The 24,284-nt window shown below is 43.3% G+C and overlaps 1 protein-coding gene across 5 annotated transcripts in view; it reads left to right on the top strand.

Moving 5' to 3' along the window:
• Window positions 1-24,284, top strand: part of col18a1a (collagen type XVIII alpha 1 chain a) — a 327,724-nt gene that overhangs the window by 162,060 nt on the left and 141,380 nt on the right. For all 5 annotated transcript variants that reach the window (XM_060930350.1, XM_060930349.1, XM_060930347.1 and 2 more), the window contains one exon: window positions 22,588-23,120. In XM_060930350.1, the coding sequence (XP_060786333.1) occupies window positions 22,588-23,120 (533 nt within the window). The remainder of the gene's footprint in view (window positions 1-22,587; window positions 23,121-24,284) is intronic.

Here is a 24,284-nt window from a genome sequence, read left to right as displayed (position 1 = left end):
GTATGTGCGTGTGCTCATTGCTCACTTGTGTGGGTATGTGTGTGTTCATTGCTTCAAATGGGTTAAATGCAGAGGTTAAATTTCACTGTGCTTGAGTGTGCATGTGACAAATAATGGCTTCTCATTCAGTGATTAGCACTGATGTGGAAATTTAAATGAATGAGGGGCAATTGGCTTTGTTGTCAGGTTTGTGGGTGCCAGAGGCATGTAGATTTACTGCTTTTTAAATTCAATGCAAAAACTGTTTGAAAGCCAAGATGTTTATATCTTCAAAGATGCAGTTTAGGAAATTATGTTCTCATGTGGCACTATGGTGGTACAGTGATCAGGCCAAAGACATGCAGATTGGGTCAACTGGCTACCCTGAATTGCCCATAGGTTTGAATCTGAGTGTGAATGGTTGTTCGTATGTCTGTGAAGGGTCTCAGTCATCCAGTTCATAGTAAACTGTTGGTGCTAAACAAGGCAACTGGACTTTCTTGAAATTCTTGAAGATGTTTCACCTCTCATCCGAAAGGCTTCTTCAGTTCTGTCTGACTCGTGGGGAGTTCCAGGTATCCTCTAATGGATCAAAAGCAACCCTAAGGATAGTCGTTGAGGTCACATGGGTCGTTGAGTCATCCTGTAGGTGTAGGTCACTGGAGGCCGGGTGTGAACGGTGTTAGCAGCCTAGAGGGTCGTTGTGGGTCGCTGGCTCTCTCTACCATCATGTGAGTCATTGAAGTCAGCTGAGTTTTGATGTGGATGTGTATTCAGTTTTCTTGGAAGTGTGCCAAGGACTGCATTGTACAGTAGGTGGCTGATAGGTGGGGTCTCAGGCCAAGTTTACATTAGACCGTATCTGTCTCGTTTTCTTCGCGGATGCACTGTCCGTTTACATTAAAACGCCGGGAAACGGGAATCCGCCAGGGTCCACGTATTCAATCCAGATCGTGTCTGGTCCGGTGCTGTGTAAACATTAAGAATACGTGGATACGCTGTGCTGAGCTCTAGCTGGCGTCCTCATTGGACAACGTCACTGTGACATCCACCTTCCTGATTTGCTGGCGTTGGTCATGTGACGCGACTGCTGAAAAACGGCGCGGACTTCCGCCTTGTATCACCTTTCATTAAAGAGTATAAAAGTATGAAAATACTGCAAATACTGATGCAAATACTGCCCATTGTGTAGTTATGATTGTCTTTAGGCTTGCCATCCTTCCACTTGCAAGTGGTAAGTGACGCGCATGCCCGATATGCACTGGGATCACACACACAGCGGCTCAGTCCCGAATCACTGCTCGTGCGCTTCACTCGCGCGCTCTGTGAGCTGCGCAGGGCCGGAGTGCGCACCCTCCAGAGGGCACTCGCTGTTCAGGGCGGAGTGATTTAGAGTGCAGGATGCCTGCGGAGCCGAGCGTATCCGTGTATTGGCGTTGCTGTGTGCACGCGAATCGTGTATTGGTGTTGCTGTGTGCACGCGAATCATTTTAAAAACGTTAATCTGATGATCCGCTGATACGGTCTAATGTAAACCCCACCTCAGACCACCTCCTCTGTTCAGTGATGGACGTTCCAGGTTGATGAAGATGGCTTCTTTTACTTCTCTTTCAAACCAGCCGTCTTCTCTGGCTAAAATGCGTACATTGCAGTCCTGAAACAAGTATCCTTTGTTATTGAGATGAAGATAGACTGCAGAGTCCTGGCCTGAGGAACTGGCTCTCCTGTGTTGAGCCATGCGCCTGTGAAGTAGTTGTTTCATTTCCCCAATGTACAGCTCCATGCATTCCTCACTACATTGAATTGCACACACTGTGTTGTCCTGTTTGTGTCTGGGTATCCTGTCCTTAGGGTGTTTGTCTCCATGTTAGCCCTGTGATAGATTGGCGACGTCCCCATGGTGTATCCTGCCTCTTGACTGAAATCAGCTGGAATTAAGTGATATAGGTAATGGATGGGGGTGGCACGGTGGTGTAGTGGTTAGCACTGCTGCCTCACAGCAAGAAGGTTCTGGGTTCGAGCCCAGTAGCTGAAGGGGGCCTTTCTGTGTGGAGTTTGCATGTTCTCCCCGTGTCTGTGTGGGTTTCCTCCGGGTGCTCCGGTTTCCCCCACAGTCCAGAGACATGCAGGTTAGGCTAATTGGTGGCTCTAAATTGACCGTAGGTGTGAATGTGAATGGTCGTTTGTCTCTGTGTCAGCCCTGTGATGATCTGGCGACTTGTCCAGGGTGTACCCCACCTCTCGCCCATAGTCAGCTGGGATAGGCTCCAGCTTGCCCGTGGCCCTGCACAGGATAAATGGTTACAGATAATGGATGGATGGATGTTCTTATGTGGTGGTACAGTGGCCAGCACTGACAATATGTCAGATAGATCACATCGTTTGTGACAGGGGAAGAATACAGGGCAAAGCCCTCATTGATTTTTAACCCTTTTGCTTTGGCATAGATTTTTTACACTGGATGCCCTTCCTGACACAACCCTTCTCAATCTTTTCTGGGCTTGGGACCGGCACTATTTTACCTAATGGCAGGGTATTTTATCTAATCTGCATGTCTTTGAACCATGGGGGAAACCGGAGCACCCGGAGGAAACCCACACAAACACGGGGAGAACATGCAAACTCCACGCAGAAAGGCCCCCGTCGGCTACTGGGCTTGAACCCAGAACCTTCTTGCTTTGAGGCAGCAGTGCTAACCACTACACCACCGTGCCGCCCCCATCCATTACCTATATCACTTAATTCCAGCTGATTTCAGTCAAGAGGCAGGATACACCATGGGGACGTCGCCAATCTAGAAAGGCCCCCGTCGGCTACTGGGCTCGAACCCAGAACCTTCTTGCTTTGAGGCAGCAGTGCTAACCACTACGTGATTGTGCCGCCCAAGCCTCACAGCAAGCAGGTTCCATGTTCGAACCTGCCAGTCAACTGTGTGGAGTTTGTATGTTGTCCCTGTGCCCCATGCTCCATTTTCCTCCCACAGTCCAAAGATATGCAGATTAGGTCAGTTGCCCATGGTTGTGAATGTGAGCGTGAATGGCTGTCTGTTTCTCTGTGTTAGCCTTGCGATAGATTAGTGACCTGTCCAGGGTGTACCCCGCCTCTTGCCCAGTGTCAGCTGGGATTGACCCAAGCTCACCCACGACCCACAATGGATAAGCATAGAAAATGAATGAATGAATGTTCTTATTTGACCTTCTTCATCGAGGCTTTGCAGTTGGGTGATGGAGCATTCTTTACTTCAAACTGTACCAAACAAAAAGACAATCCGTCGTCGATCAGATCTTAGCATGGCTCTAATTCAGTGAGCCACATTTGCAAAAAGCACAATCATCCTTTGTTTTCTGCTACATTCAGTTTTCTCTGAAAGGTCACCAAAAAATAGTTTGCTCGGAAACTTTGTGCTCATCTTCTGTTCAAAGGTCTCTACTTTGTCAATGTGATATTTAGTGATTTTTAACTGACTAGATGGTTTGTAAGGATGTTGTGATCTGGGCATTTATTTTGTCTACATGTGAAATTTGGTTTAGAAAACAAAGCTAAGCCAAACACAGATTTTGGCAACATGGGAAAAGGTCATGAAGGTCTTGAGAGCCTCTCATGTGATGTTTTGACTGCATGACTCATTGCCTGGTGATGGGGGGGGGGTTTCTAAAACCGTCAAACTCTTTTCTCTTGTTGACCACTATTAAAGAAGTCCAGAGCTTCGAACGCACTTGGATATAGTCACATTCTGTCCACTTCAACTCCACTACCTTAATTTGAAGGGGAATATTTACTCAGTCTTTTTCCCCCATCAGCAAAGTGATTGTAAATCAAAAAGACGTGCCTTTGTGTTTCAAAGCGTAAAGCGTCATTTAGAACTCTGCTTTTTCTCTGGTTCACTGCCTTCAGTAACAAATTTAACAATCAGGAATTTGTGAGGAGAGAACAAACCCTGTGCATGAAGACATTTTAATTAAACGTTGCTAATTTTTAACTCTTGAATCCTTCTGCACCTTTAGGGTTAACGGATCAACGCTTTGCATCCCTCCCCTACTCTCCGAGTAGGAGAGTGCTGGTTTGACTGCTGGGATTAGTCAAACAAGCTTAAATTACAGTGCATTTTGCATTTTTTTTTTTCTGAGTAAGTGACACCGATACATAGCTGAGGAGAAGAAAGGGTGGTACGCCCTCTGAAAGCCGAGCACACGTGCAAAACTCATCCACTTAATCTCCGACAATGTGTCAGTTCAGCGTATTAAGCAAAGACGACTTAATTTCAGTTAATGGGAATAATTACCTGAAAGGTTTCTAACTGCCTGGAGTGTTTCTCCAATATCAGAAACATCCACATCAAGTCGCTCATGTACAGTAAATTGCTTTTCTGTGCATCCCTGCTTTTATGTTTAGTTAAAACGAGACCATCAATGACGGCGTAGCTCATTCCGACCCCGTCTAGTCCAGAAGGAACGATCTAAAGTGGGTCACCTTGCGCAATAAATGTTGTAAGCTATATACGCTATATACAATCTATTTATAGAAGTGATATCCACCCTAGGAATACCGACCAATTTACCAGAAAGAATCCAAAACGGCGAGGAATTGACCGAGAAGAAGTGATTTTTGTTGAACTGCTATTGAACATTAAGGCTTAATTAGTCCATAACTTCATTAATACTTGTAATTAAGCAAATCTGGGTAGAAGTTATATGCAGCTTAGGTACCCCAACCTTCACGCCAGAAAGAATCAAAATCGGTGAAGAATTGATGGAGAAGAAGCGATTTGTGTGGAAACTGCTCGTTAGGGATTGATTCATTACTCCATATCTTCATTATTAATTGCAGTTATGCAAATTTGGGTAGAAGCTACGTGTATGCACCCCAGGCAGACCTATCTTCCTGCCAAAAAGAATAAAAATCGGTGAAGAATTGAGCGAGAAGACGTGATTTTCGTGAAATGTGTTCGACGCCGGACGGACCACGGACAACACACGATGGCATAAACTCATCGCCTATCAGCCAGATGAGCTAATAACTAAGAACGTTTACATCAAAGGTTCAGAGAAACCTAGCATCTCCTTTACAAAAAAAAAGGAAAAAAATAATAAAACAAAAACACAAAACAGATAAGCTACTATGGAGTTAAGCTGTATGTTCTTTAAAACCCTTATTGAGGAGCTACTACTGCTACACACACTTTTCCAGATGGTCCCAGAGGTGCCAACATTTGCGATAATACATAACATCTGTAATACAAGGGACTACTATTTGAAAGGTTTTTGGATTTTTTTTTTTGCAGCAATCAGACCCAGCTTGATTAAAATTTGCCAAGTCAAAAAGCCAAATAACAAAAAGACGTGAGACGTGGAAGGTGTGCATTTGCATCTCATACTGGTTACTTTGTTTTTGTGCTGACATTAGCCTTTTTCTCAGGAACCAATGGAAAACAACAAGGCTTGTCTCCGGTTTGGGGTTTCCCAAAAGCCTCTCAATGCTAAGAGCATCTTAACTAGGACAGAGATGCCCTTTTTCTACCAAATCAGTTCCAGGGCTGGGTTGGGGCCAGTGCTGGTGCTGGTTCACAACTCGTTCAACTTGCGAGCCAGCTGAGAACCAGTTTGCTTTTCCATAGCTCGCGGTGCTAAGCGAAGCCACGTCATTACATCGCTGTATACGTCAGTTACGTCGCTGCATTTGTATAAACCTTGGCGCGAACATCGTAGTAACAACAACACGGAAGAAGCATCAGCAGCAACAACAACAATAATAATGGATGACTTCGCGTTTGTACAGCTGCTGCTTCTCGCTGCTTAAAAATGGCGACCTTTCGCGATCTTGCTATTGTTGTTGGTCTTAACAACTCCCCCCCCCTCCCCCCGCTGACGTAAGCGGTTCTTTCCTCTGGCCCAGCAAAGAGTTGGTGCTAGCCTGGAACCGGTTTTTCTGGCCCCAGAGCCAGTTTTTTGTTAGTGGAAACAGAAAACCCGGTTCCAAACGAAGCACTGGCCCCGAACCAGCCCTGGAACTGCTTTGGTGGAAAAGAGGCAAGAGTGTTCATTGTGATGCTCACTCTACTGTTTAACAATGATCTTTGTGCTACAATGCTTTTGGGAAACCCACCCCTGTTTGGTTGTTGAAGGAAAAAACTAAGTAAATAGCCTCAATGAGGCTGTAGCTCATACCGGCCACATACCTCATACTGGTTGTTGTGTGTGAGCTTGAAATCCAATCAATCTTATAGAAGGAGTAGCGATTTTCATAAACTGTTGACGACAGCGGTGATGGATGATTTGTGATTGCAATCGCTCATCTGACTTTTGGCTGGATGAGCTAAAAATCCTGGGTGAGTTTCAGTGAAAACGATCCAGCAGTTTACAAAGAGTAGTGTTTAACATGACGCGTCACCCAAATATTTCAGACGCCCATAAAATCGTAAATATGACAGGTGGCGCCACTATCTTGACAACTTTTATGCGCACCCACCTAGGGAACATTGTATGTGAGTTTGATTGAAATCCAACCAATCCTGTAGGAGGAGTAGTGATTTTTGTGGCTACTGCCTCATCGAAGCGAGGCGAGGCGAGGCAGTAGCCACTATGTCATCGTGTTGTAAGAAGGTAAGAATGAGTGGAACAATAGCGCACTGTGCATGCGCATACACAAGCATTACAATCACCAGAACGGCGAATCGTGAGCTCACGATACGAACAGTTGATCTCGCGTTACCAAAAGTACACAAGAACGAGTAGTGAAGCCGCCATGTCATCATGTTGTAAGAATGAGTGTAACAATAGTGAAACTTCGTAACCAATCAGCACTTATCCTGATCAAGTTCGATTACCTGTTCTACAGTGGTGCTTGAAAGTTTGTGAACCCTTTAGAATTTTCTATATTTTTGCGTAAATATGACCTAAAACATCATCAGATTTTCACACAAGTCCTAAAAGTAGATAAAGAGAACCCAGTTAAACAAATGAGACAAAAACATTATACTTGGCCATTTATTTATTGAGGAAAATGATCCAATATTACATATGTGAGTGGCAAAAGTATGTGAACCTTTGCTTTCAGTACCTGGTGTGACCCCCTTGTGCAGCAATAACTGCAACTAAATGTTTCCAGTAACTGTTGATCAGTCCTGCACACCGGCTTGGAGGAATTTTAGCCCGTTCCTCTGTACAGAACAGCTTCAACTCTGGGATGTTGGTGGGTTTCCTCACATGAACTGCTCGCTTCAGGTCCTTCCACAACATTCTGATTGGATTAAGGTCAGGACTTTGACTTGGCCATTCCAAAACATTAACTTTATTCTTCTTTAACCATTCTTTGGTAGAACGACTTGTGTGCTTAGCGTTGTTGTCTTGCTGCATGACCCACCTTCTCTTGAGATTCAGTTCATGGACAGATGTCCTGACATTTTCCTTTCGAATTTGCTGGTATAATTAAGAATTCATCGTTCCATCAATGATGGCAAGCCATCCTGGCCCAGATGCAGCAAAACAGGCCCAAACCATGATACTACCACCACCATGTTTCACAGATGGGATAAGGTTCTTATGCTGGAATGCAATGTTTCATTTCTCCAAACATAACGCTTCTCATTTAAACCAGAAAGGTCTATTTTGGTCTCATCCATCCACAAAACATTTTTCCAGTAGCCTTCTGGCTTGTCCACGTGATCTTTAGCAAACTGCAGACGAGCAGCAATGTTCTTTTTGGAGAGCAGTGGCTTTCTCCTTGCAACGCTGCCATGCACACCATTGTTGTTCAGTGTTCTCCTGATGGTGGACTCATGAACATTAACATTAGCCAATGTGAGAGAGGCCTTCAGTTGCTTAGAAGTTACCGTGGGGTCCTTTGTGACCTCGCCAACTATTGCACGCCTTGCTCTTGGAGTGATCTTTGTTGGTCGACCACTCCTGGGGAGGGTAACAATGGTCTTGAATTTCCTCCATTTGTACACAATCTGTCTGACTGTGGATTGGTGGAGTCCAAACTCTTTAGAGATGGTTTTGTAACCTTTTTTAGCCTGATGAGCATCAACAATGCTTTTTCTGAGGTCCTCAGGAATCTCTTTTGTTCATGCCATGATACACTTCCACAAACATGTGTTGTGAAGCTCAGACTTTGATAGATCCCTGTTCTTTAAATAAAACAGGGTGCCCACTCACACCTGATTGTCATCCCATTGATTGAAAACACCTGACTCTAATTTCACCTTCAAATGAACTGCTAATCCTAGAGGTTCACATACTTTTGCCACTCACAGATATGTAATATTGGATCCTTTTTCTCAATAAATAAATGACCAAGTATAATATTTTTGTCTCATTTGTTTAACTGGGTTCTCTTTATCTACTTTTAGGACTTGTGTGAAAATCTGATGATGTTTTAGGTCATATTTTTGCAGAAATATAGAAAATTCTAAAGGGTTCACAAACTTTCAAGCACCACTGTACTTCTTGGTAAACTTCAGAACCGATCAGAACCAGAAATGAAATTAAGAGAAACCTCGTTATAACTTTGTAGTACCGGAAGATAATCGGCAGATAAAAAGATTAACGAAATTCACCTTGTGGTTCGCCAAGACTACTGATTCGATATCAAGTGGTGTTTATTTTAAGAAAATTTACCTTTTGATTATCACAGCTTTTGTTTGGTCCTTCTGAAAGGTCCAATGAAAGGTTTTGGAAGTTTATTTATTTATTTATTTATTTATTTTTAGCTTTTTGGCCAATATATTGAGAAGCCGATATCAAACTTCTGCTATTTGCTTAAATTTTTTTTTTATTTTAGTTTTTATTTTAGAGTCTTTACACGACACTTGCGAAACAAAATGTGCTCATTAGTACTAAATAACGCTTCTAAGACAATTCATGAACAAGTGCTTTCTTACGATTCTGAAAATAGATCTAGTTCACAGCACTGAATTTTGAACAAAACACAGTAACCAAAATACTCCAAGCCCTGACGCTGCTCACAGCTTGGTGATGCTTGCAAGAGATGACGTGAGGATCATTGATAACATGTATATACAGTATGTGATATTTACTGTATGGACATGGGCACGGTGGTGTAGTGGTTAGCGCTGTCGCCTCACAGCAAGAAGGTCCGGGTTCGAGCCCCGTGGCCGGCGAGGGCCTTTCTGTGCGGAGTTTGCATGTTCTCCCCGTGTCCGCGTGGGTTTCCTCCGGGTGCTCCGGTTTCCCCCACAGTCCAAAGACATGCAGGTTAGGTTAACTGGTGACTCTAAATTGACCGTAGGTGTGAATGTGAGTGTGAATGGTTTTCTGTGTCTATGTGTCAGCCCTGTGATGACCTGGCGACTTGTCCAGGGTGTACCCCGCCTTTCGCCCGTAGTCAGCTGGGATAGGCTCCAGCTTGCCTGCGACCCTGTAGAACAGGATAAAGGGGCTAGAGATAATGAGATGAGATGAGACATGGGATCAGAAAACAATTTTATTTATAAGCAGTAGCCACATGGACCCATAGGGTACCTATTTTTTCTCCCCCGCCCAAAGGAAGTTTGGCGGGGAATATAGAAACGGGTTCCATCCGTCCGTCCATCTGGCTGTCCGTCCGGTCGCATTTTTGTTTCCGGGCCAGATCTTTAAAACTACTGAAGATATCTTCATGAAACTTTGTATACACATCAAGCAACATGTGAACTGGTGCCTTTTGCTATTTTGGATTTTTGAAAAAAAAATTCTAATTTTTACATAAAAAATATATTTTGTCTTAGTTTCCAAGAGCAACGTTCGTTTCCGGAGCATATATCCAAAACTATTCATGATACGGATTTGAAACTTGGTATACATGTTAACAAGGTGATGTAGATGTGCCTTTTCATACTAAGAAATTTGAGAAATTTTAGTTTTTTATGTTTCCATGAAAACAATTTCATACTTAGTCTCTCAGGTTAGTCTTAGGGGTAGGTTTTGTTTACGGAGCAGAACTTGAAAACTATGAGTGGTTTGGTCTTGAAAGTTGGTATATGTGTTGATTAAGTAATGTATATGTGCCTTTTGATACTATGAAATGTGAGAATTTTAATTTTTAGCTCACCTGGACCAAAGGTCCGGTGGGTTTATGCCATGGGCTGCTGAGGTCAGTGTAAAGAGGTCGGGTTGGTTTCCTGCAGCAGAACTTGAAAAATGTGACAAATAATATCTTGAAACTTGGTATATACAGTAGTTGATATATAGGGCGGGGGATATAGATGACTCGGTCTTCTTGTTGTAAATTGTGGACGGACAATTATGGACGACAAGTGATTGCATAAGCTCATCTGGCATGAAGTAGCTGCTATAAGTAGAATTTTTCCTTGTAATTTTCTGACTGTTGGCTTTTTGTGGCATTTTGTTTGCAATGTCACAGAACATTCCAAGAAGTTTCCGGAGCTGGCTGGAAAACCTTTTTTGGATCTTTTCATCCTTCTTATACCAAAACAACTCTGTCAGGTTCAGGGTATTGCCTGACTGCTTCTTTCCTATCCAAATATGTCTTATACAGCTTTGAGTTGATAATCCATATACCACTTTTTTATTTTATGTTATTGTGTTAGGAATGCATGATGATGATGATGTACTTCTGAGGTTTGGTTTAAACCTATTCAATTCAAGTGATACGCCAGATCAGCTAAGAACTAGAAGAACGCAAAATAAATAAGTATAATAACTTGGATAAATGTGGATTGTAAATCATTTTTTTTTTAAAATACAGATCTCTTGGCCTTTCTTCACAGACCCATGGGGTCCCCAGGCCCCATTTTGAGAACCACAGCATTAGATAACCATGTCACAGGTAGAATTGAAACCACTGACCTCTGATAAAAATCATCCATCCATCCACTATCTGTAGCTGCTTTATCCTGTTCTACAGGGTCGCAGGCAAGCTGGAGCCTATCCCAGCTGACTATGGGCGAGAGGTGGGGTACACCCTGGACAAGTCGCCAGGTTATCGTAGGGCTGACACAGATACCCTGTCCACACTAGGGATTTTGTACCGATACGATACTACTTTCGTACCGCAACACCTGTCCACACTAGCAACTATACCGGTACTATAGCGGTATAACTGTATTGGTACGAAACCCACAAATGTATGGGTTTCGTACCGGTACAGTATCAGTACTGTCGTGCTTCGCTGTAGTGTGGACAGATGAAGCGGTTCTGTATCGATACAAATATAATGCGCATGCGCAAAGTCACACACCTCAATCGATGTCTTCGCTGAATAAAATAGTGAAGAACGGAGATTCGTTTTCTTTGTTTCTTTCTCAACTGCCTCGCGCGTTTTATACGATTTGACTGAATAAATGACCACCAGAAATACAGACTGTACATTGACAACAACAAGCACACACACGTTGTTTCATCCGCCATATTCTCGGAAGGAAGTTACTCGGTAACCACGGAAACATTTCGCGCACGCGCATTTCAACGACCGTGAAAGAAAACCACAAACATTTCTCGCTAGTGTGGACAGATGCACTAAACTGTACCGGTATACTTTGTATCGATAGTTATACCACTATCGTACCGGTATATATGTGAACACAGCTAGAGACAAATAACCATTCACATTCACAACTACGGTCAATTTAGAGTCACCAGTTAACCTAACCTGCATGTCTTTGGACTGTGGGGGAAACTGGAGCACCCGGAGGAAACCCACACAGAGAGAACATGCAAACTCCGCATGGAAAGGCCTTCACCGGCCTCTGGGCTCGAACCCGGACCTTCTTGCTGTGAGGCGACAGCGCTAACCACTACACCACCGTGCCGCCCATAAAAATCATGATACTACTAAAAAAAAAAAAAAAAAAAGCCAGTTTTTACAACCCCAATTCCAAAAAAGTTGGGACAAAGTACAAATTGTAAATAAAAATGGAATGCAATAACTTACAAATCTCAAAAACTGATATTGTATTCACAATAGAACATAGACAACATATCAAATGTCGAAAGTGAGACATTTTGAAATTTCATGCCAAATATTGGCTCATTTGAAATTTCATGACAGCAACACATATCAAAAAAGTTGGGACAGGGGCAATAAGAGGCTGGAAAAGTTAAAGGTACAAAAAAGGAACAGCTGGAGGACCAAATTGCAACTTATTAGGTCAATTGGCAATAGGTCATTAACATGACTGGGTATAAAAAGAGCATCTTGGAGTGGCAGCGGCTCTCAGAAGTAAAGATGGGAAGAGGATCACCAATCCCCCTAATTCTGCGCCGACAAATAGTGGAGCAATATCAGAAAGGAGTTCGACAGTGTAAAATTGCAAAGAGTTTGAACATATCATCATCTACAGTGCATAATATCATCAAAAGATTCAGAGAATCTGGAAGAATCTCTGTGTGTAAGGGTCAAGGCTGGAAAACCATACTGAGTGCCCGTGATCTTCGGGCCCTTAGACGGCACTGCATCACATACAGGCATGCTTCTGTATTGGAAATCACAAAATGGGCTCAGGAATATTTCCAGAGAACATTATCTGTGAGCACAATTCACCGTGCCATCCGCCGTTGCCAGCTAAAACTCTATAGTTCAAAGAAGAAGCCGTATCTAAACATGATCCAGAAGCGCAGACGTCTTCTCTGGGCCAAGACTCATTTAAAATGGACTGTGGCAAAGTGGAAAACTGTTCTGTGGTCAGACAAATCAAAATGTGAAGTTCTTTATGGAAATCAGGGACGCCGTGTCATTCGGACTAAAGAGGAGAAGGACGACCCAAGTTGTTATCAGCGCTCAGTTCAGAAGCCTGCATCTCTGATGGTATGGGGTTGCATTAGTGCATGTGGTATGGGCAGCTTACACATCTGGAAAGACACCATCAATGCTGAAAGGTATATCCAAGTTCTAGAGCAACATATGCTCCAATCCAGATGACGTCTCTTTCAGGGAAGACCTTGCATTTTCCAACATGACAATGCCAAACCACATCCTGCATCAATTACAGCATCATGGCTGCGTAGAAGAAGGGTCCGGGTACTGAACTGGCCAGCCTGCAGTCCAGATCTTTCACCCATAGAAAACATTTGGCGCATCATAAAACGGAAGATACGACAAAAAAGACCTAAGACAGTTGAGCAACTAGAATCCTACATTAGACAAGAATGGGTTAACATTCCTATCCCTAAACTTGAGCAACTTGTCTCCTCAGTCCCCAGACGTTTACAGACTGTTGTAAAGAGAAAAGGGGATGTCTCACAGTGGGAAACATGGCCTTGTCCCAACTTTTTTGAGATGTGTTGTTGTCATGAAATTTAAAATCACCTAATTTTTCTCTTTAAATGATACATTTTCTCAGTTTAAACATTTGATATGTTATCTATGTTCTATTCTGAATAAAATATGGAATTTTGAAACTTCCACATCATTACATTCCGTTTTTATTTACAATTTGTACTTTGTCCCAACTTTTTTGGAATCGGGGTTGTATAATTAGTGCCACATTCCTGTTCATGGTTCTTACCTGATCTTTCTGAGCTGCCTGGTAACCCTGGGGCCATTACAGAACTGATGGTGTAGTATAATCTTAACGTGAACTAGCTGGCTGTGTGCTCATCTTAGAGAACAGACCTATCAGACCCTGAGGGCGTCTCTGAGTGTGACTTAATTCCTGCAGCCATCTGGATTTGCTGTTACAATTTATCGCTTGCTGACAGAAAGGTAACAGTCAAGGACTCTTGTTTCCCAAAGGTGCCTGGGAATCATAGCCAGTCACTGACAGCTCTTCCAGTCTCACGCAAACTCTATATATGGATCAATTCTCAGAGTGCTCAGTTTCCAGTTTGGCATTTCACATGGCAGCACCTGGATCCCTGCACCCTGTTTTGAGTTTAGTGTTACCCTGACCGGGCCTTTCTTTTCTGCTTTGGTTATTTTAGTCCTTTCCTCCTTGCATAGTTCATAAAATCTTCAGTTGGGGTTCAGATCCTGTGCATTCGCTGTGAATGATGGATGTTTTGCCCTTCTTGTAGGCTGTAACCCTTGCATGGATGCTGCACTGGACTTTCGGCAGGCCTTTTTTTAAACCTCTTGCATCGCCTCAGGCTCTTGGTCATATATTTTGACTTAGTGTTTTGACAAAACCGAAATTAAACCATCTGCAGCTTTGAATGAAATCACAGGACCTCAAAGGAGTTTGACAAATAAGACCAAATGCTTAAGAACTTGTGGAATGCTCTGTTATGTATTTACTGTATATATGAGAGAGAGAGGATATTACATGCTTGTGTGAAGATATGAAGTTTATCTTCAAGTGGGGCGGCACGGTGGTGTAGTGGTTAGCGCTGTCGCCTCACAGCAAGATGGTCCGGGTTCGAGCCCCATGGCCGGCGAGGGCCTTTCTGTGCGGAGTTTGCATGTTCTCCCCGTGTCTGCGTGGGTTTCCTCCGGGTGCTCCGGTTTCCCCCACAGTCCAAAGACATGCAGGTTAGGTTAACTGGTGACTCTAAATTGACCGTAGGTGTGAATGTGAGTGTGAATGGTTGTCTGTGTCTATGTGTCAGCCCTGTGATGACCTGGCGACTTGTCCAGGGTGTACCCCGCCTTTTGCCCGTAGTCAGCTGGGATAGGCTCCAGCTTGCCTGCGACCCTGTAGAACAGGATAAAGCGGCTAGAGATAATGAGATGAGATGAGATCTTCAAGTGGTGAATGTATATATCACGAGTGAGTGAAGCGAACGAGTGAAAATATTTTCAACACTACTTCATATCTTCACGCCACCGTGTAATGTTCTTTATATTATATGGAAACATCAATGAAAAAAATATGCAAGTTAGTCAAAAGAATTTTAATTATGAACCGGTTCGCCATTTTGACAACGCGCGTCTAGTCGGTGGGAAAACACTGGGAGCGATGTCATCGGAGTGAAATGTCAGGAATTATTATACATACAGGACAATTTTTCGATGGAATAAAAGCACGTGTTCTATTCCCTTCTAGCAGGTTTCATTCATTTGGTTTGATAGCATGCAATATTGTTAGCATATCGCTTATCCTCCGTGTACTATACCACTCTATCCAATGGAGAATGAGCATGCAGTATTGTTACAATATTGCACGTTGTCAAGACAACATGATGTCACACGTCAGAGCTCATGCGAAGATCCAATGACAAAACTTTTCTGCTGCGCATGCGCACAATCATTTCTTTGTCGGCCGGGAAAGAGAGAAGACGAGGCTAATACAGTGCTAGGTTTAAGCACTAAATAAATAAACTAAAAACTGAAACTAAAGACGCGCTGAACACCCGAAAGGCTACCAAAATTTCATCATATATTCTTCACGCATATTTACAAGAGAAAAACATACCAATGGACATCGAAAAGTTGGAAAAGAGACACATCGGAGATGTAAAACTTCCGCACGAGCAAGTGACCGTGACAGTTTGTAAACAAACATGACCGCAAGGTTTGCTTCGTTAAAAAGGGAAGATTTTGACTACACCGGCTAGAAGGTAACTGGACTGCCGCGCTAACAGCACCGAGTTGCGGGTACGCTCACGCTGGCCTCGTCTTCGACTCGTTCAGTATCATGCTAGCTGAATGGAATATATCTGATAGATCACTCAAAGCCAGCCAATATTATTTAATTATTATACATACAGGACACATTTTCCATGGAATAAAAACGTCTTCTATTCCCTTCTCGCGGGTTTCATTCATTTGGTTTGTTAGCATGCAATATTGTTAGCATATCGCTTATCCTACATGTATTACATCACTCTGCCCAATGGAGAATGAGTGTTGAATATGATTTGATATTGCACATTGTCAATACAACATGACGTCACACGTCGGAGACGTGAAACTTCCACGTTCGTGAACGACTGTGACAATTTGTAATAGACATGGCATATGTTTAGAAAATCAGCAATTTAACCACCATAACCCTTTGAAAAACTCTCTAAATATCAGCTAAAACTATCAAAGTTCTTAAATAATATTTAGGATGGCTATTGTTTTGCTGTTTTGTGGATTTTAGCATACATTTCTGTGGCTTGTGGCAATAATATAGAATTGTACATGATCAAAGTTGATTTTAGCTTGGGGTTTACATTATAAGAAAGAAAGACTGACAGTGACATATTAGGTTGGTTACAAATTGGTTCAACTTATTCACATCTGTAAAATACAGGCCTAGGTGATATCTCTGGGAGTGGTTTTGATGTATTACATGTTGCTTTATTTTTGCATGGTGAGGTTGACATTTACATGGAATTGCCCTAAACAAACATGGCCGCCAGGTTTGCTTCGTTAAATACGGAAGATTTTGAGAGAGTTTTGAAAGAGAAAGACGTGTTGAACACCCTAAAGGAACGTGCATCTCATCTCATCTCATTATCTGTAGCCGCTTTATCCTGTTCTACAGGGTCGCAGGCAAGCTGGAGCCTATCCCAGCTGACTACGGGTGAAAGGCGGGGTAAACCCTGGACAAGTCGCCAGGTCATCACAGGGCTGACACATAGACACAGACAACCATTCACACTCACATTCACACCTACGGTCAATTTAGAGTCACCAGTTAACCTAACCTGCATGTCTTTGGACTGTGGGGGAAACCGGAGCACCCGGAGGAAACCCACGCGGACACGGGGAGAACATGCAAACTCCACACAGAAAGGCCGTCGCCAGCCACGGGGCTCGAACCCGGACCTTCTTGCTGTGAGGCGACAGCGCTAACCACTACACCACCGTGCCGCCCCAGGAACGTGCATGTATAACAATAATAATATTGGCTGGCTTTTTTTTTATGGTATATCAGATGTATTCCATTCAGCTAGCATGATGGAGAACTCGTCTTCAGTTCTTGGTTGCTGAATGGAATATATCTGATATACCATGAAAAAAAGCCAGCCAATATTATTTTAAAAAATGATAGATAGATAGATAGATAGATAGATAGATAGATATTTAAAGTTCTCGCATTTTAAAATCCACTTCCCCCAAAATGTGAAAAGCGAGAAAATCACATTTAACGATTTCATTCCAATTCCAGTGAAGGCCACACCACGTGCCTTTGAGTATCAGCAACATCCACATCTGTCTCATCATCTGAAGTAAAGTCACTCAAGGCATTTAAACACGAGCCTCATCGTCATCTCTTCACTCGTCTGATAACATCAGTGTGGAAATAATCACAGATTCATTCAATCGGTTCTCTTCCTTTGACTAAATTTCTTCTTATTAATGCATTTTATCAGGTCATGTCAGCGTTTGAAAACTTTGTCCACTGCCATCTGGACAGAGTGGACTCCCGTAAGCGCTCTTCTCGGTCTTGATGATGTGAGAGCATCACAGACATTCTGCCAGCCGCTCTCTGATTAAACTGAATCGATTTTCAGTTTAACTTTTTCCTGTCTGTTTTGCTACGGCACTGAGCTATTGAACAGCTTGATCAAAGCGTGACATTTATTGTGTGAGAAAATCATGCTGGCGGCACAGCGGTGTAGTGGTTAGCGCTGTCGCCTCACAGCAAGAAGGTCCGGGTTCGAGCCCCGTGGCCGACGAGGGCCTTTCTGTGTGGAGTTTGCATGCTCTCCCTGTGTACGCGTGGGTTTCCTCCGGGTGCTCCGGTTTCCCCCACAGTCCAAAGACATGCAGGTTAGGTTAACTGGTGACTCTAATGCCGCTTTTCCACTACCAACGCGGCTGAGTTGGGCTGAGTCGGGCTGAGCGGGGCTGTTGGAGTTGCATTTCGACTACAACCGCGCTGGCTGGAAGTGGGTGGACACATTGGGTGGAGTTAGCGAAAGTGGGTGGACGTCACGTGACGTCGTTAGGTGGCGCAAACAGTGACATCAGTGACCTTTTAAGCGGTAGTCTCACGACCCGGATAGTAAACAATAAACATGGAGGACATGGAGTCGTTAGTGTTGCTGGTCTTGGTGCTGTGGCTTGTTGTCACCGACAACGCCAACAGATACTGACAAGAGCGTATAGATGAGGCGAGGCGCATAAGGCTTCAGAAATTCTCGTAATTCGTAATTCTTCTTCTTCTGGGTTTACGGTGTTTACAGATCCCAGCGTGCTCGCGGGGCGTGTGAGGACACTCCTCCTCACCAATCAGTGCACAGGGGAGTGTCTGCTCACGCCCCTAGCCCCACTCGGCTCGGTTTGGCTCGCTTCAGCCCCACTCCAAAACCGTGCGAGTTTTGGGTGCTGGGCAGGGCTGAAGCGAGTTGAGTCGTGCTGCTCTGAGGTAGTCGAAACGTGAGCCGTGTCGGGCTGAAGTGAGCTGAAAAAGGGTAGTGGAAAAGGGCCATATATTGAGCGTAGGTGTGAATGTGAGTGTGAATGGTTGTCTGTCTCTATGTGTCAGCCCTGTGATGACCTGGCGACTTGTCCAGGGTGTACCCCGCCTTTCGCCCGTAGTCAGCTGGGATAGGCTCCAGCTTGCCTGCGACCCTGTAGAACAGGATAAAGCAGCTAGAGATAATGAGAATGAGAAAATCATGCCTACTTGAGGAGGTTTTTCGACATCTTTAGGCAGACACCAGGCTTTTTAGCACCTCTTGTGTTAGTCTGGCTCCTGGCGCTGAAGTTCCATAGAAGGTAATCCTACGACATGTGGCTTCTAGGTCCAGTTATGCGCATCATTTCCAGATGCCAGCTGAAGGCCTTTGATTTTGATATTTGACAAGGCTGATGGGTGTGGAAGAGAATGTGACGGGTTTCATCTGTGCAGACTTTGGGGAGCTTTATCAGTACACTTTAACATGTTATGCTGCATGGTTTCAAGTGTCTGTACCTCATCTGCTCTTACTTTTTTAGAAACCTGCTAAACTAATAAAGTTGGATCGTCGCATAACTGTCTTTCCTGTAAACTCTTTGTTCATTCTGAGTTCCAGATAAATAGGATGCTTTCAAGCAAAAAAACGTTTTCGAGCTTGTAAATACACAACCCTGGGGCTCTCCTTTGCTCATCTAAAATAGTTCCCGTAACAAGCAGGGGATGTGTTCTTTTGTAATTTAGTTTGAACTCAGCCGACAAACAGTCCTTTGACTGTTGAAACCGGTGATGAAGTAAGCAAATTAAGTCTATTATATTCTGATTATACTCATAAAATCTAATTAGCCATGGCCCTGAAAATGTCAGAAAATTTGTAATAAAACAACAAACGACAGCTCTTCCGAACAGCATCTTTCTTACTCCTTTCCGTTTTTGCACAAACATTGAATTTGTGGTGCAATTACAAAAAAAAAATGCTTATGCTGAGCTTTTTTCCCCCCGTAGGGTTTGTTTTGCTATTTTACAGAAGACTGTGTGGGCATGTTTGTTTTATTTTACTTTATATTTCTCCTGAGGTGACCCACTGATCCTCGACGGAGAAACGAAAGTTGGATGTTATTGCCCCAATAAAAGATGAGAATTTTCTGACATCTGGGATACATATTATTTCCTATGAAGGCACAGCATTTTTTCCCCTAAATGTTTCAACACATTTCTCTCATATAGGCAGTATAGGACTTGGGTATATAAGGTATACAGTATAAGGCATTATTCTATCCACATTCACTGGATATGAGCAATCACGCACTCTGATTGGCTACTCTACTACTAGGATATCAGCTCATATACTATGGAATCAATTTTGTGCCAGAATGTTCATACAATACTTTTGAAATATCAAACAAAAACGACAAATCAAAATACAAAAAAAGAAAAAAAGTCAATTTTTTTAGACTGGCAAACAAATTATTCGTGTAATCGTGCAAAATATCAGTCTATTACTCTTCAGAAACCTTTTATTTTTGTTCCGCGTCTTTCTCAGTTTTGCTTGACGTAATTTATTTTGGTTGCGATTCCAGCTTTCTCGTTTGCGCTCCCTGACTTTTTGCTTGCAGTTTTGGCACAAACTTGACGTGTGGGCGGGCTGTCCAGGAATGCATTCCCATTGGCTAACTTGTGTTTGACTGACAGCTACGCTCAGCCATTCCCTACTCGGATTCTGGCGGACTGTTTGACGAGTGACCGATCCATTGACGGTAAACAAGGATCGAGTGGACTTCAGTGGCGACTATGATATTGAATTTACACTTTGTTGAATTAATTCAGTATCATAGTCGCCACTGAAGTCCACTCGATCCTTGTTTACCGTCAATGGATCGGTCACTCGTCAAACAGTCCGCCAGAATCCGAGTAGGGAATGGCTGAGCGTAGCTGTCAGTCAAACACAAGTTAGCCAATGGGAATGCATTCCTGGACAGCCCACCCACACGTGAAGTTTGTGCCAAAACTGCAAGCAAAAAGTCAGGGAGCGCAAACGAGAAAGCTGGAATCGCAACCAAAATAAATTACGTCAAACAAAACTGAGAAAGACGCGGAACAAAAATAAAAGGTTTCTGAAGAGTAATAGACTGATATAGTTTGCACGATTACACAAATAATTTGTTTGCCAGTCTAAAAAAATTGACTTTTTTTTCTTTTTTTGTATTTTGATTTGTCGTTTTTGTTTGATATTTCAAAAGTATTGTATGAACATTTTGGCACAAAATTCATCTCATCTCATTATCTGTAGCCGCTTTATCCTGTTCTACAGGGTCGCAGGCAAGCTGGAGCCTATCCCAGCTGACTACGGGCGAAAGGCGGGGTACACCCTGGACAAGTCGCCAGGTCATCACAGGGCTGACACATAGACACAGACAACCATTCACACTCACATTCACACCTACGCTCAATTTAGAGTCACCAGTTAACCTAACCTGCATGTCTTTGGACTGTGGGGGAAACCGGAGCACCCGGAGGAAACCCACGCGGACACGGGGAGAACATGCAAACTCCACACAGAAAGGCCCTCGCCGGCCACGGGGCTCGAACCCAGGACCTTCTTGCTGTGAGGTGACAGCGCTAACCACTACACCACCGTTGGCACAAAATTGATTCCATAATATACCGTGAGTAGAGAAAAACCAAAATGGCGGAGCGTGTTGCTGAACCAACCGAGGACGAAATAAAAACTCGACTCGAAACCAAAACCACAAAAATTGTTTTCAAGTCTTTAAAAGAAACAGAAATTACGGAAGCCGCGAGAGGCCCTTCATATAATCTTTTTTTTTTTTATTCACCTTGTTATCCCGAGATAACGACATAATTAATTCAGGATCTTGAGAAAACAACACAACTAATTCGAGATCTCGAGAAAACAAAACCGTTATTTCGAGATCTCGAGAAAACAAATCAATTATTTCATGATCTCGAGAAAACAGCTGAGATTTCTAGCAGAGCTGCGCCCCCTGTGGGTCAGACAACGAAGACTTAGAAATTGGCGGACATGTAACAGAGCAGAAATGGCTTTTTACGATGCCTTGAGAGAGAGGGGGGTCCCAGTGGAGAACATCACCCAGATAAATTTGAAATTATCCCTTATTAAAAGACTTAATGCAATCTCTCCCTGTGTCAACCCCTGATCAAAATATTGCCTTATTAGGTGATCGATTATTCCAGACATTCTAATGACCAAAGTTGCGTCTATACAGAATGAGAAATAGCCCCAAAGTCAGCATATCACAAGTCTCTTGGCGCACCTGAATGAACCATTTCTCAGCTGTTTACTCGAGATCATGAAATAATTGTTTTGTTTTCTCGAGATCACGGAATAATTGTTTTGTTTTCTCGAGATCTCGAAATAACGGTTTTGTTTTCTCGAGATCTCGAAATAACGGTTTTGTTTTCTCGAGATCTCGAATTAGTTGTGTTGTTTTCTCGAGATCCTGAATTAATTATGTCGTTACCTTGGGATAACAAGGTGAATAAAAAAAAAAAAGGATTATATGAAGGGCCTCTCTCGGCTTCCATAAGAAATAGCTCAAAGAATATAGTTTTTTTTCCCCCTGATGTCTTCTGTTCCACACACCAGCCCAATTGGTGGCAGCAATGCACCTTTTAAGTTGGTTTGCCAACCGCCAAAAAAAACCCTAAAGAAGAAGAAGAAGACCCCCAAAAAATACAAAAAAAAGCAACAAACTATGGAATAAAAGTATTTGATGGTAAGGATGTATCTTTTTTTTAAAGAATTATTATTTTCACATTTTTCACAAATTGCTCGTCATTTCGCTGGTTTATTTACATTCTAAGCGGAAATTATTTTGTCGGACGTTTTGTATAAAGTTTTTATTTATCAAATTTGCTTAAAAAAAATGCTCTGTTTCTCAAAATCCAGTGAATGTGGATAGAATAAAACAGTTATTCCGCTCAATCTTGTCATACATGGCTTATAGCCAACTCGGTGCTATGCGTCTTGTCAGCTATCAGCTCATGTACGATTTGATTTCGTAGAGTGACTGTTAAATATTTTACTATATAGACAGTATTTGGGTGGGGGAGGAGAAGGGGTGCGTTGGGGAGCGTTCTTAGTTCTGTTCCATGCTGTGCTGGGATTATGCGATATGTAACCATGCTAATTGGTCCTTACATACTTTCATTCACTGTTAGCCATGTTAACACTTGAATGCATTCCTTTAAGGTGCGATCCAACAGTCTAACAACACACATTTCTAACCAGGGCTTTCCCTGCAACACAAATGCAAACCTCACTTATAGCCCTGTTTTCTGTGATATGCTGTCTATCATGTTGAATTAATCTCTGTTTTTCTTCTTTTCTTTTCCAACAGGGAGAGTTGTTTCGCTTTTACAGCTGATTAGTTCCCCTCTTCCTGAAGGTGTCACCAGTAGTTATGAAGCAGACCCTGGCTTTGTGCTCGATCAGAACTCCAAGATTAGTATGCCGGCCCGCGTGCACCTGCCCCCATCTTTTTACCGTGACTTTTCACTCCTGTTCAACCTGAAGCCCACTTCCACCAAAGCTGGAGTCATCTTCTCAATCACTGACACCAACCAGCAAATCATGTATGTGGGGGTGAAGCTTACAGCCGTGAAGAACAGAAAGCAAGACATTGTCCTGTTCTACACTGAGCCAGACTCCCAGGCATCCTATGAGGCTGCAAGATTCACTGTTCCCTCCCTTGTCAACAACTGGACTCGTTTCTCTATCAGCATATTGGATGATCAAGTCACGCTGTACCCCAGTTGTGACTCAGAGCCCCAGATGCTTCACTTTGAGCGTTCTCCAGATGAAATGGAGCTGGAAACAGGAGCCGGAATCTTTGTGGGTCAAGCTGGAAAAGCTGATCATGATAAGTTTGTGGTATGTTTACTCCTCTTCCAAGTCTTGCCTGGGAAATAGTCAAGGGTAACTCTTAAACAGTACTGTGTTTTACAAAAACGGATCGCTTGCTCATGCATGAGGTGTGCACAATTAGTCTGATTTCAGTGAGTAGTTTAGGTAACTTTGCAAATCCTGAATTTGCCCCTAAAATCTGTGGTCTGTGGTCAGGGGGCCTCCAGGGGCTCCCCAAGTGGTGCAACAGAAAAGTTTTTGCCCTACCACTGGAAGATCCACAAATTCAAATCCTGATTATCCCAAAGCCATCCATTGTTGGGAGTCCAAAAGAGCAAAATTGGCTGTGCTGTCTGGGTGGGAGGGATGTCATTACCCTTGCTGTCAACCACAGCAAGACTAGCCCCATTTCTTCACAAATATGGAAGAAGGCAATTAGATTGTGTTCAGCTGTACTGTGAGCCATCCATCCATTTTGGCATATCACTGCAGTGACGTGGCCTCTCTGACAGCTTCAGCTATCAAAGTCTCCAGGGAATGTTACAGTAGTGGGTTTCTTGTTGCCTTCTACTGGATTATTCTAGAGGTTTTCTCCTTTCGCACACACTTTCACACCTATGGACAATTTAGAGCCATCAATTAGCCTAACCTGCATGTCTTTGGACTGTGGAGGAAACCAGAGCACCTGGAGGAAACCCATGCAGACAACATGCAAACTCCACATAGAAAAGCCCCCGCCAGCCATGAGGTTCGAACCCAGAACCTTCTTGCTGTGAGGCGACACATGCTGCCGTAGTGTGAGCAGTCTTCACATGTCTTGGAGGAAGTAAATGCTAGCCTTCAGCCTCCCTGGTTGGCTACTGTTATATAACAGAGGAGTGCTAGCTGGTGGATAGTCATTGGAAAATGACCAGATTGATCCACACTAGCAACTATACCGGTACTGTAGCGGTATAACTGTATCTGTACAAAACCCACAAATGTATGGTTTTCGTACCGGTACAGTATCGGTACTGTAGTGCTTCGCTGTAGTGTGGACAGATGAAGCGGTTCTGTATCGATACAAATATAATGCGCATGCGCAAAGTCACACACCTCAATCGATGTCTTCGCTGAATAAAATAGTGAAGAACGGAGATTCGTTTTCTTTGTTTCTTTCTCAACTGCCTCGCGCGTTTTATACGATTCGAC

This window comes from Neoarius graeffei, chromosome 9 (genome assembly GCF_027579695.1).
Source record: "Neoarius graeffei isolate fNeoGra1 chromosome 9, fNeoGra1.pri, whole genome shotgun sequence".
Classification (NCBI taxonomy): Eukaryota; Metazoa; Chordata; class Actinopteri; order Siluriformes; family Ariidae; genus Neoarius; species Neoarius graeffei.
The sequence above is the reverse complement of the archived record's forward strand: the minus strand, read 5'-3'. Positions and strand labels throughout refer to the sequence as shown.